The sequence below is a fragment of the Protopterus annectens genome, chromosome 4.part0 (genome assembly GCF_019279795.1).
Source record: "Protopterus annectens isolate FY-2018-M chromosome 4.part0, PAN1.0, whole genome shotgun sequence".
NCBI lineage: Eukaryota > Metazoa > Chordata > Ceratodontiformes > Protopteridae > Protopterus > Protopterus annectens.
This window is the reverse complement of record NC_056733.1, coordinates 545,549,139-545,562,138: the sequence shown is the minus strand read 5'-3', so window position 1 is coordinate 545,562,138 and position 13,000 is coordinate 545,549,139. Positions and strand designations below refer to the sequence as shown.

Below are 13,000 nucleotides of genomic sequence, written 5' to 3'. Positions count from 1 at the left end.
TTTTACATTTGTTTACCAGGAATTTCCGATTGGCATAAGACCCATTTTCAGCAGAGGCCTGGGGAGAAAAACTCCACATACAGAGATTATACAAAAGCTTATGCAAGAAATTATACAAAAGTTATACAAGAAATTATACAAAAAAATATATACAAGACATACAGTACACCAGAAGTTACGTTCTATGCTATTATAGCTGACATTTGTATTATACAATCATCTGATATAATTCCTTATTATAGTGTAGACATTGTAGTTTCTCAAAGTAGGCTGAGTAAGGGTTTGTAGGGGGGAAATTGGATAGAAAAAGATGAGGTTAGAGATTATCCAGACATGAGAGAGAGCATAGATTATGAGGTGGTAACTTGCAGCTACTGGTAAGAACCTGCCCTTTTCTCTTTTGCATTTTAAGATACTGAATCAAAAGCAATTTTTTTTTCTGTTACAGAAAGTACCTAAATAAAGCAGCCTCAGCAGTGCTGGCCTTTTCCCTGGTTTCTGAAGTTACACAGATTTAATCTGTAGTCATTTAAGTCACATTACTGATCTAGTTTTTTTTTCACAGAGCTCTTTTTGATTTATTTGGAAAACTTACTTTGTTTTTTTCTTCTAGAAACGTGCCTGTCTATGACCACCTGTGACTTTATACTGATCTTTCTGCTCCTTTCATTAATAAAATACATGAAATAATAGTTTTTTTCAACCTACTAATTATCTTGAATATGTTGTACTCTCAAGATGTCAACATGGCTTTACTGTGAGAAGAAGCACACCCACAGTATAAGGTTTCTTTACTCAGTCAAATGCTATTCTGTTTCGCATAGAGGAAGACCTTTTAACTAGGTTCCTTGTTTATTGCTCTCCCCAAAACCGTCAATGCAATTAATCATAAAATTCATTTGGCTCATATGAAGGCTGTGGGGTTTGACTCTTATGCTCTTATTTTACCATTCATCTTTTCACTTTAAAATTGATTCCACTCTTTCTACCAGAGTCTCCAATTGCCTCTTGAGCAACTTAGGGTTCATTCTTGGCCCTCTTCTGTTTTCAGTATTTGTTAAGTCTATAGGCTCAAACCTTTCATCTCTGAACCCTGTATTTTATGTTCATGATCTGGTCATTTACACATCATCACCCCTCTCATTAAAATATCACAGAGTTGTAGCAAACTGATTTGGCCAGCCTCCTAAAACTGCTTGAGCATAAACAACCAATCCTAATGGTCCACTGCTATAAATACAGGAAAATAAAAAACCTCCTTAAATTATTTTGTAGATGCAAAACCAATCTTCTGAAGAATAATATCAAAACCATTACAAAAAAACTGAAGAGCACTGTTGGGTTTTCTAAAGGAGGCGATGAGCATGGGTTGACCTCTGAAGTCTCTAAAGTCTACCAACTCATTACACTCCCAGAAAATGTTTCCAGTTACCGCTTTCTGCTCAATCACACCTTCAACATTTGCTGTCTACCTGAAGAAAAATTCTTTGAAGTCTGCGTGGGGTATAAAAACACCTGTGTAAGCATTTTCAGGCAAAGATCTGAAATCTTCTAGATTTTGTTGCATATTTGGGAGACATACATATATCCTCCCATTGTTTTTTTTTTTTTTTTGTGAATTGCTTACCTAATCTCTCTTTCCAATCCTTTCTAACTACTTCTGATTGATTCTTATAGTTATCATGCAATATTTTATTTGCTCTACTAATTATTCTTTTCTTAATGGCCACTTCTGTTCTAGATTCTACTAAAAACTGTACCAGTGCTGGTCTTTCATTTAGGAACCCCCACCCCATTTCCTTCTCTTTGCCTATACTCTGATATCAATCATTGATATGGAAGGCACTCTTTAACCTGCAGTCCAAATAAGTTTGTGGCATCTTCCCATTCTATTACCTTTTCCTCTCTAGTCATTTACTCCCAGTATCTTGGTTCCTTTGCCAGTTTTCTCCAATACATTCCCGTCCCTCTTGCCTATTGTCTGTATCCCTAATTGCAGTCATCCCTATTGGCAGAATCTCCTTTCTCCCTATCCGTGTTGGCTTAGTTCATAGAAGACCTTCGGCTACCTTATAGTATATCTTGATCTGTCTAAGGCCTTTGCTACTATTTCCTGTGCTGGCACCATACAAAAGTTAAACATTAAATGCTTTAAAAAGAAACCCATATGTGATAAGATAGATAACTGGTTGAAAGATGCAACCCATACAGTTCATGTCAGAGGTGTCTCATCAAAAAGCATAAAGATGACCAGTGGATCAATCAGGGCATAGTGCTAGGACTTCTCCATTTTAGTATTTACTTTTCTTATTTCCAAGCAGAGAGTTGAGGCTGCTAGCTAAACAAAATTTGCAGGCAACTGCAAATAAGGAGTTATTGTTAAGTCATCCTCAAACACTCAAATCCTCCAAGATGAACTCTCCCTAGTAAACTTTTGGTGTATTAAAAATGGGTTCAAACTAAATTCTAAAAAGTGTAATATCACTTTTGGTACACAACCCCTTCCTTCATTATATTGTATAGACAACACACCACTACAAAATGAAAATGATGCCAGAGACCTAGGAATTTGGGTTACTAACCCTCTCTTTTGACCATCATATAACAATGCTTGTCCAGAAATCATTTTACTTAGTACAGCTGATTGCTAAAGGAATATCATCAAAGTCTAAAAAGTAATCACTCCCTTATACTCAGCAATGATCAGACTGATTATCTAGTATAATGCCCAATCTGGGATGTATCTCAGTAAACATATCAAGTAATTAGAAAGACACCAAAAAAGATGACAGGCCTATAGCCCCTGAACTACCAAGAGAGGTTGAAAACCCTATGCCTTTGTTCAGAATCTTAGAGGCTTTTGATGGAAGATCTCTGTCTTACTTACCATACCATTAGAGATCCAACTGTCCTGGAACTCTTGTTTCTCTGCAATTCTAATATCTCCACCAATACTAGAACCAGGGACCTAAATCATCACTAGCAGATAACTAAAACATGATGGAGGGACAAGTTTCTAACACAACACCTCCTAAATGCCTAGAATAAAATTTCCCTGCATGTTTTACATATAAACTGGATCACTGAGTAGATATCCACACATTTACTTTGGAATCCAGTGGTAAAAACACACTGGAGAAAGGAAGTGCTGTCTGAAGGTACATATTGACAAGTTATGAATGGTCACAAGACTCGGTGCCTTGTAATATCTATGAATTTATGAATCTAAAGTAAGACAGGACAAAAATAATGCTTTTTGGAGACCTCTGTGAGGCTTAGACTTTCTCTAAGTGGAATTTAATTAATTCTACTGGGGTAAAAATTGAATGTGTTAAGCATTCAAGTACCTGGGACTCTGACTTAATCCTTTTCATAGTATGGCTTCACACCTTAGTCATCTTAAAGCTAAAATTAAAAAAAAATGCTTTTCTGGTGTTGAAAATGTGCTAGATTCATCACTCCTGAAGACTGATCTTTCACAGGAAAGCTATTTGGATGGCCCAACTCAAATACAGTCTTCCCTTGGTAGGCAGTGATTCCTGTAAAAAGTTACTTGATCTACTGATTTTTTATGACAGAATCTGCAAGTTTATTCTTTTAGCACCTAAAAGAGAACATGATTATCACATCCCTTCTTAAAATGAAACCGCTCCCAATCAAGGAATCTACAAAACTCGCCCTTTGTTCCTATCTATTCGTACTGTTAAGACTGGATCAGTGGCACACAGGCCAAGGAGGACATATGCCTTCCCATACACTCTTCTGTGATCTCACTTCACTGAAGTATCACTTCCCTATAGGCCTCACAACAACCTAAAGCCATGACCATGCCCTTGATTTATTCTGTGTCCAAAATCTTGGACACTGCCCTGTTTTGTCAGAAATTCCAAGGATGTCTTTAAGTTCTGAACTATTCCATGTTTTCCCATGAAAGACAAATCTGTACATGCTTTAACAATTCTCTTATTATCAAATCCCTCTCCTGGATCTTTTTGCATTCTTCTTGCATTTTACAGAAATGTGAACTCTACTTATCCTTATCCATTTTGTCTACCTCTCATGAGTCTTGTGGCTTTGGCAATACAGTGAAATAATATTCATATAACTGCGTACCTCATTGTCTCTTTGCATATACTTAATTCTGTGTTTTGTTATATTTCTAGAGTATGATGTTTTTGAAATTTCTATAGCATTTTTGTCAAATTCTTTGCCTTGTTCACTGGATGATATGGATCCATCAAAATAGTCCATTACCCTGATTAACAAACATAAAATTAAATAAAAAAAAATGTTGTGTTGGATGTGTACATACTATACCTCAACTTCAGTAAAGCATTTGATTATGTGGATTTAGATTTACTAATTGATATACATATGCTGGTAGGCTAGTAATTATTATTTTACCCTACTCGCTTAAGAACTGATTTTTTATAGAACAATAACTGTGAATTCCAAGGCTGGTTACCTTACTGAACATCTACTAATATAGGAATTCTTTAGAGATTAAAACTGAACATCAAAAATTGCAATATTTTCTTGCATGATAGTTCTGTTAATCAAAATCTTGTTATGCTTGTCCAGATGGTCTGATGATTTCTTCTTCAATTAATACCTTCCCTATCAGTAAGTCCAGAACACATTGACAATATTTATTCTAAAGACATTTTAAAATAAATTCAGCTTTAACATAAAACGTACAGTTATTCAAATGGTGTACAATAACCCTCCTCACATCTAATCTTTAGATGTGGTTGACATCACATCACTATGGTAAATGATGGAACTGTTCTCAGTATCCGTCTTAACAGCAAACTTGGTTTCTCCATGATCTGTGCAAGCGTGCATGAGAGCAAACAAAATGAGAGAGAGAGAGAGACATATGGATTTTGAAAACTGAATTTTCAGCCATCACATCTGAAACACTCCTTGTATTAGTCTATATACAAAGTAATTAAGAGGTGTATATATATATATATATATATATATATATATATATATATATATATATATATATATATATATAAATACACAAAAATACACACACAAATGGAAAATGCTGTGCCTTAACACTGAACTCAGAACTAAATCATAGCTACAGTCATATATTTTTCCAAAACAACCAAAAATGTTAATAAAACAGTGGATAGCAGGAACATTAAACTTAAATGAACTAACTAACTAACTGACTGACTACTACACACATGCATGCTTACACCTCAGCTGCTCACTACCAAATGGTACTCTTGCTTGCACATGCTCAGTACTTATATGCACGTGCCTGCTGACTGGAAAGCTTCTTAAAGGTATATCACACACTCTGATCTGCAGAGGATTCACCTAGAACCATATCTTCCAAAACAGACCCCATAAGATTGTAAGGTTGCATATTTCATTCATGGATCATGCTGTTCCTATCCTGCTGATGAGTTTCCCCCACCTAACACGTAGGCATGCATACAAGTTTTTTTTTTCTCATTTTAAGTGCTAGGCCTCAGGTCCCCAGAACAATCCCTCCCCTGCCCATGATGTTTATAATACTGAAGTTGTCAAGTGACTACATTATACTTAGGTTAACATAAATCTTATGTTTGGCCTAGTCTGCCATGAAGTGGATTGCATACTTATCCAACTTGACATGAATACCCTGTGTGTCTGTACATTTTTGTAAATATGTGTTTTATATTTTGTAATATATAATCCAAATGATTTTAGTACTTTCTCTGTGTAGTATTATCTGCATTCTTTTTTTTTCCTGGATGAGCTGTCTACCCCCATTACCCCTTACCTTGTTTTCATGCCACCATTATCTCCTTCACTTTGGTGCCCTAAAATGTTGGCAATATGATTTTACCTCACCACCCCAACCCCTGTCTGGTACTGTAAGTCTGGATGGAGAAAATAAACACATGACGTGGAATAATATAATGGCTACATTTCTGCATGGGATCATCCTCTGGCCTCTTCTAACAGGCCAGTGAGCAGGAGAGACTCCTTCCCTGCCTGCCTAAGTAGAATAGCAAGTGACTGGTCATTCAGTCCTTCATACACTGGACAGTCAGCTGAGGCACCTAGGTCCATTGCTGAACACTGATTGTCAGTAGCCCAAAGAGAGGCACCGCTGCTACATCAGAAATCTAATTTACTGCAGTCACTGAGGAATCTTGTATAAATATTTATAGTTTCTCCTTATGCAGCAGTCACTTTATAGTTCTACATACTGCTCCTTTCTATACTGTATCTCCTTGCCAAGTGTACTGTGGGTAGATATTGAATACATAGATGCTGACCAAAACATTGATTACCACCACCCTGTTTATCAGCAAATTAAACAAATGAAACAAAGCACTGTTTTGTTGAGAGGACAAAACCCAGACCCATATACCACTCCATTAAAAGGAGTGTACACACTGTACCCCCACACTAAATTATTCTAATCCAAGGTCACTGCATCTTAGGAAATGTGAACTCTCTGATTGTAGCAATCTCAGTCTAAAACACTATCTCTAACATGAGAGATGGCAATTTTCAAGTCTGTCTGCACTTTCAACTGTGTGCTACAAATATCTGATGCTGACAGGTAGTCAAAGCATCATGGAAATTGCATGAACATTGAATAGATTGTATAAAACTATACACACTTTTATCTTTTGTTTGTATGTATGCATCTTTGTCTTGGGTCATAGCTGGAGAAAGCTCTTTTAGCTCAGTCTACCTGTCCAGTCAACTCCAATACTCTACTATCGTCACTACAAGATAACCTGGAAGCAATGCAGATATATAAGTAAATGTCCACTCATCTTCATATGCCACTGGTTCACCAATTACATTCTGTATTTCCTCCCAAAATGTCTTCAAATTTGTCTTGGGCAGTTTCCCAGTTGGCACATCTAAATACATGATTGTCAGCATGTGAGATGCAGCTCACGCTTCTGTCCTGTTTGAACTGAACTTGTTTCACTAAATTCAAGTTTCTACTACATTACTGAATTATTGTGTTGCACAGAATGACCTTTTGCATGGTATTTTGGGCTTGGTTTCTTTGATGCTCATTATACATTGTACAACTTGTTCAGATGTCCATTCACGGACAAGTTTTCTAAAATTAGTATTCAATCAGTATATGAAACATAACGAATGAATCAAATAAAAGAATCTCAATGTTACATAATTCTGCTGCAATGCAACTAAAGCAATGTCTTTCTAGATCTGTTACCTTAACTGTATGCTTTCGTTACAGGACACAAGAGAGTACGAAGTTTCAATATAAAGACAAAAACTGCTGACCAAGATGTGGATGCTGCACTTTTGCAGAAAGCCTCCTTTGTTCACAACCTCAGACTAAGAAGCTTCATTAAACTTATCCATATGGATTTTCCTTTAAAGTATTTTCCTTTAAACTAGATTCAGACTCTTACTTCAGCATTTCTTCTACAGAAAAGCAACAGCAAGATGCAGATAAAATGCACTAATAATATTTCTGAAAAGGCAAGGTTCTGCATAAGTTTTTTTTTTAAGACAGAATCTTATCCCAGATCTCCATGTATAGCTGGAGAAAGGATTAATCAATCCATACAGCCTACAGCTTTCTTTGATGAAGTAAATAAATGTGCAGACTCATACATGGCAGCACAGTTCGAGATTCAGCTTGGTCTGTAGGGATGTCTAATGAGAAAGGAATGTAATCTCCAAGCTGTGTTGGTTTGATTGATCCTTTGTGCCTATTATAAAAGCGCTGTCATCCACGCTCATTGTACAGATGGTGGGAGTATCAAAAGTACGCAGCTGAGCCATTGCAATGCAGACTGCTAATGAAGATGACTTTTTTTGCAGGCAATTGTTTCTAACAAATTGTAATTTCATACCTTATTTGGGCTCAGCAGAATTGGTTTTATTCAGTGTTATGCTTTATTTTAAAACTTCTATAATTTCTCTCAAAAGAATAATGCTACTTTGGCAACATCAGACCTTTTTCCCTGTAGCTAATACTTTCAAAAAGGGATTGTCTTTGCAGTCAGGTGTGATGCAATGTGCCAAAATGGGTAAAGCAGCTAAAACGCAGCATTTTTATACTAAAACTCAAATTGTTGTAATATATTTTGCAAATACATCCATAAGGGACTACCAAAACTTGAATATGACAGAATTTTACCTCCCATTTTTTTATTCATTAATGTAGAATAGTCATCTGACACATTTGTCTTTGGTAATATTAAACAACAAGGTGATGAAAATGTCAATGCTCATGTGGCAACTAACAATAATATTCCATGATTATCTTCCTGCGTAGACAACAAAAGAACTTAAACTGATCTTTCTTTTTAATGCCTTCCTTCCTTCATGTCTGTCTTTCCAAGTTGTGAAAAGATGCCATATTAATGATTTGGACCAGTAATTAAAGGTGCAGAATTTGAAATGTATCAAAATAATATTTAAAAATATCCACATAATTTTATCACTAAACACTGTTATAAAAGCAGCAGTTTATTTACCATAACTATGTTTTTGCTTATGTTATTGTAAAAAAATCATATAAGATACTATTTTGTCAGAAATTGAACATTGTCATTCAGAGAATAAAACAATGTATCTTTCTTTAGAGAAAAATGTCATGAAATGTCCAAGAACTGACATTTCAAACAGACCAGGGCACAACAGTTGTGAAGGGTAACTGTCACAGAGTTGATAGAACTGAATGGGATGTGTAATAAGCATTGATTTTGTTTCTTAATTTATTTGTATACACCTTCAAAAGTTTTGCCAGAAGGGCCTGACTAAAATTAGGGCACCTCATTCCATGGGTACAAGGAAAAGAAGGGTACATACCTATGTGCAATATAATGTTTTGTTTGAGAAGTGTAAGAAGCAGTAGCAATTGCAGATTAAATGACATATTATATTCAGCTACAAGAAAAACAGTCAAACAGATTTAATTATACAGTACACCATATAAGCAATATTTACATGTAAAGAAGATGCCAAATGTTAACTTCTAGTTAGTCAAAATTTTGCACTTTCACCAGTGAAGAAGACCAGTGGGAGCAAAGTAACTAACAGCCTCACTTCACTTTGCTATAGAAGACAAATAGATACAGTATTATTCTATGCTATGACAGTACAATGGCTACTGCTGTTTGTATCTGTTACCATAATCATACAACTAGTACTTTTCTGTTCTGCCCTACTGTGCCACTGGTATAATTTCACAAATTATTTAGCTCTCTGATTATTGCTTTAATAGTGCCCATTCCTCCTCCACTTGATTTCACACTTTTGCCACCCCTTTATAACTTTATTTTATTCTCAGTTCTTGTTGCAACAGGCCTACAAGCAGTAATAGGAAGGAATAGTCATCATGTTAGAAAGAAGAAGATGATGATGATGATGATGATGATGAATGGATTTAAAACAAGGTTAGTGGATACATTTCTGACTGCATATATGACACGGTTAGCTTCAGGGTGTACACTAACATGGTATTTTATGAGACCTGGCAATTGATGAATAGATGAGGCACAGCTAAGATTCATATGCTTTATACTAGCTGGTTAATGATTGGTACAGTAAACACAAATATAGTTTCACATTATGATTGTTTTAGTAATTTTGATGCTTAAATTAGAATGCAGTAATAGAATTCACTATTTAGGATACCAGACTAGATAGAAACACTGAAGAATGGGTTGACTGAGCTTCTCTTTTCATCCATATGCCAGATAGATAAATAAATAATAAGATAAATCTAATGTTAATAACATTTGTACCACAGAAAATATATGAAAAGACTTAGGGATTATAAAATCAAATGTCCTAAACCTGAGCGTTACCTTAGACAAATGGTACATGTAACAGAGATTAGCAATCTATTAAAAAAAAAACTTCACCAGCAGATGCACTAGTGGTAGGTCGTATCTGTAAGGTTTTTGGGAAGCTGCATGCAGACTATTTTTTATTGCAGTCTCTGACACTAGAAAAGCCATAAGGTCCAACAGACCACCTTCATGAAGCCAACACTACCCAGTGTAACATATACAACCCCATCATACCTGTTCTGATGCCCTCCACTGACTGTTTGAGACACAAGAACTCCTAGCCAATGGCCTAAATCTTAGGTTATAGAGTATATGTGATAGCTGTAGACTATCATCTTAGGAGGTAAGCAGTGAGGCCCCATATATCAGTTATCATAATATGCACAAGACATACAAATGTTAATAATCTCACTGCCACCCTCCAAATTTAACTAGCATTACCACTATCAAGCCCCTAGCACCACAGACCACTCATCCCCCTGCAGCTAAACTTTATCAATCACCAGTGGCCCTTCCAGAGCCATTTCCAAACCCAGTTCACTAGTATTCCTAACAGAGAGCCTACCTCTGTGTTACTAGGCCAGCATATACACTATTACATTTGTTGCAAGCAAAACTATAGCAAAGAATTGGTGAAAGGGGCAGATGCCCTGCATTCACCCTTTTACAGGGAATGATCAGCACAAACAGGTGTTAATTAGTCCTTCCAAGCAATATCAGCAATCATTTATGCAGCCATAATTGCAGCTGCTTAAATGACTACCAGTCAATGTTTCTGTGTAAGGAATTGCAGCAAGGAGCTAGTGTAACTTCTTGCCACAATGTTACAGTCTAGCAAAGGTGTTTGTCACAGTGTAGCAAAGAGCTATTATGTAGATAGCTTTGTTTGACCTGCAGAATTTTTGTTTTTTATTTATTTATTTTTTATTTGATATTCTGCAGAGATGAGCTATTACAACAAAGGTAGTGACACAGCTAACAGCTGTTACATGTTTGCCTCACCTTTGAGAGGACTTTTGTTTTTTGGTCCCTTCAAATTGGGAAGCGGTACCAAATGGGGGCATTTCACTGGGTACTAACTAACCTTACTACAAGTTTGAATACAGGGACAAAAGAATAACAAAATACCGCATTCAGTGAAAAGATATTTTTGCATGTGACAGCTTGCTACCTATTATGTTAAAAGGCAAAATACTGTTATTTTTTCGGCAAGGGTTCTAATAGCAACCAGAACAAGGTTGAGTTAAATGATACACCTGCTGATAAAGAAACATGTTTTTGAGCTGAATTCTTCTTATCTTCTAATAAACCAATATTGTTTTCATGTATATTTGCACCTATACTGTGTATTAGTGATTCTGATATATTTTTCATATTGTATTTGTACTCTGTACGTAATGATGTGTTAATATTACCCTTTATTCCCATGTGCTGAACTCTCAAAGCTGCACAAAACGATAAGCATTTGTTCCATGTTCTTTTCTGCCCAAAATTTGTAAATAAGTAAATAAAAATAATTAATAAAATGAATGGATATCTTATGTCACAATTGTTACTACATAACAATAAAACATTTTTTAATTCCTTTTTGGTGTCCATTACCTGGCAATCTTTTCATTGTTGGTTGATATGTGGCATCTCAGAGAACCACATGCACACAACTGGTATTACAAACAAAACACAAAGCATTCAAGTGACAGTATGTTTACAGCTTTGAAGTATCAGAAATATGCATGTGTAATGATGTAATGGAGTTATTCCTCCTGTATATTTAAAAATAATTTGATGAAATTTACAATAATGCAAAGGTGATAAAGGGCTCCCCCTTGTAAAGTGTGCTTCCTTTTGCTCCTTCCCTCATTTTTTGAGTGTAACTTCTCCCTCTTCCTGGTCGGCAAAGAAAGATACCATTATGAGATAAAAGGTATGAGATTATAATGTCTGTTTTCAGTATCAGGTTCATAATGCTGTTATTTGCACTGTTTATTCAGCCTAAAACTTCTTCATTCTCCCTGAGTTTACAAACATGCTTTTGTTTTTTCTTATTCTAAGATCATCAGTGTTAGACATTTCTGTGTACTCTGACAAAATGCTAGGGTGACAGGTATCTTTTTGATTAGTCCACGTTTGTACATTTTGCTATCCTGTGAAGTTAGGTCCATGTGGTCACTGTTTTAACCTGCACATGTTAATTGTGAAAAGTTTCTCGAGCCCATTCTTTGTAATGTGGTAACTCAGAAAAATTAACAATGAGAACATGATAAACAAGCTGAAGACGACTATTATCCTTGATTATTAACCACAGCAGATATTTTCAGCATCATCTGGACATTACTCAAAATATGATATTACAATTAATCTTTCTCCCATGTTTCATTGTTGGTGTTTAATATCCCAAATTTAGCAGGAACAACACAGCGACAAGTTCTACAGCCATTACCTTCAGAAATATAAACTTAAAAAGGGTAAAATGAAAGCCGTTTTGATTATAGTACGAAGCATATAATATTTCAAATAACGTTAATGCAATTTAAAACAGATTTACGTGACTGTTATCTATCTTACTCAGTAATATCATAAGTCACTGCTATGCTTACAAATCTGGGTTCACTTTGAGTATTTCTTTGCTTTCAAGTTCTTCTATCTAGGAAATGTTTGTGACATCACTCTTATGAGCTCAGGAATGCCCTTTCCAGTATTATGAACATATGCATTAGGTCATTCAAAGAAATTCTGTGTGCTGTCTCAGAATTTGAATTCCTCTTTCCAGATATTCAGTAGTAATAAAGAGCAGAATGTTTCTGAGGAGGGTTCTGACCCAATATATCATGCAGCTAGGGATGAACAATGCAGCAGAGAGAAAAAGTATATTATCCAGAAAGCTGGCAGCAAGGTAAACTGGTGAATTTCTGTCACTATCCTTAGGAGGTGTAATTCCACAAGATGCACAAAGGATACCATCTTACCAGAATTTGCAACAGAAAAGTAATAGTGAACTGTGTGGATTGGGTTAAAATATGTGAAGTGATACCTCATTTAAAGAGTCTGTAGTATTAAAAGTGAAAATTATTAGCTGGGCATTGCTACTGTATGAGTTAACAATCTTAGATGCTTCACCCTGCATGATATATAGCTAACCAGCACTGGAAGCACCCACATGCTAAGTGAGATGCATGCATTAGCAAATCTCA

General features: G+C 35.7%; 1 protein-coding gene across 1 annotated transcript in view; it reads left to right on the top strand.

The window, feature by feature from the left end:
* SEZ6L (seizure related 6 homolog like) overlaps positions 1-11,396 on the top strand; it is a 3,056,071-nt gene extending 3,044,675 nt beyond the window's left edge. Inside the window, exon 17 of the mRNA XM_044068481.1 lies at positions 7,238-11,396. Within this exon, the coding sequence (XP_043924416.1) occupies positions 7,238-7,267 (30 nt within the window). The 3' untranslated portion in view covers positions 7,268-11,396. The remainder of the gene's footprint in view (positions 1-7,237) is intronic.
* The last annotated feature ends 1,604 nt before the right edge of the window (positions 11,397-13,000 follow it).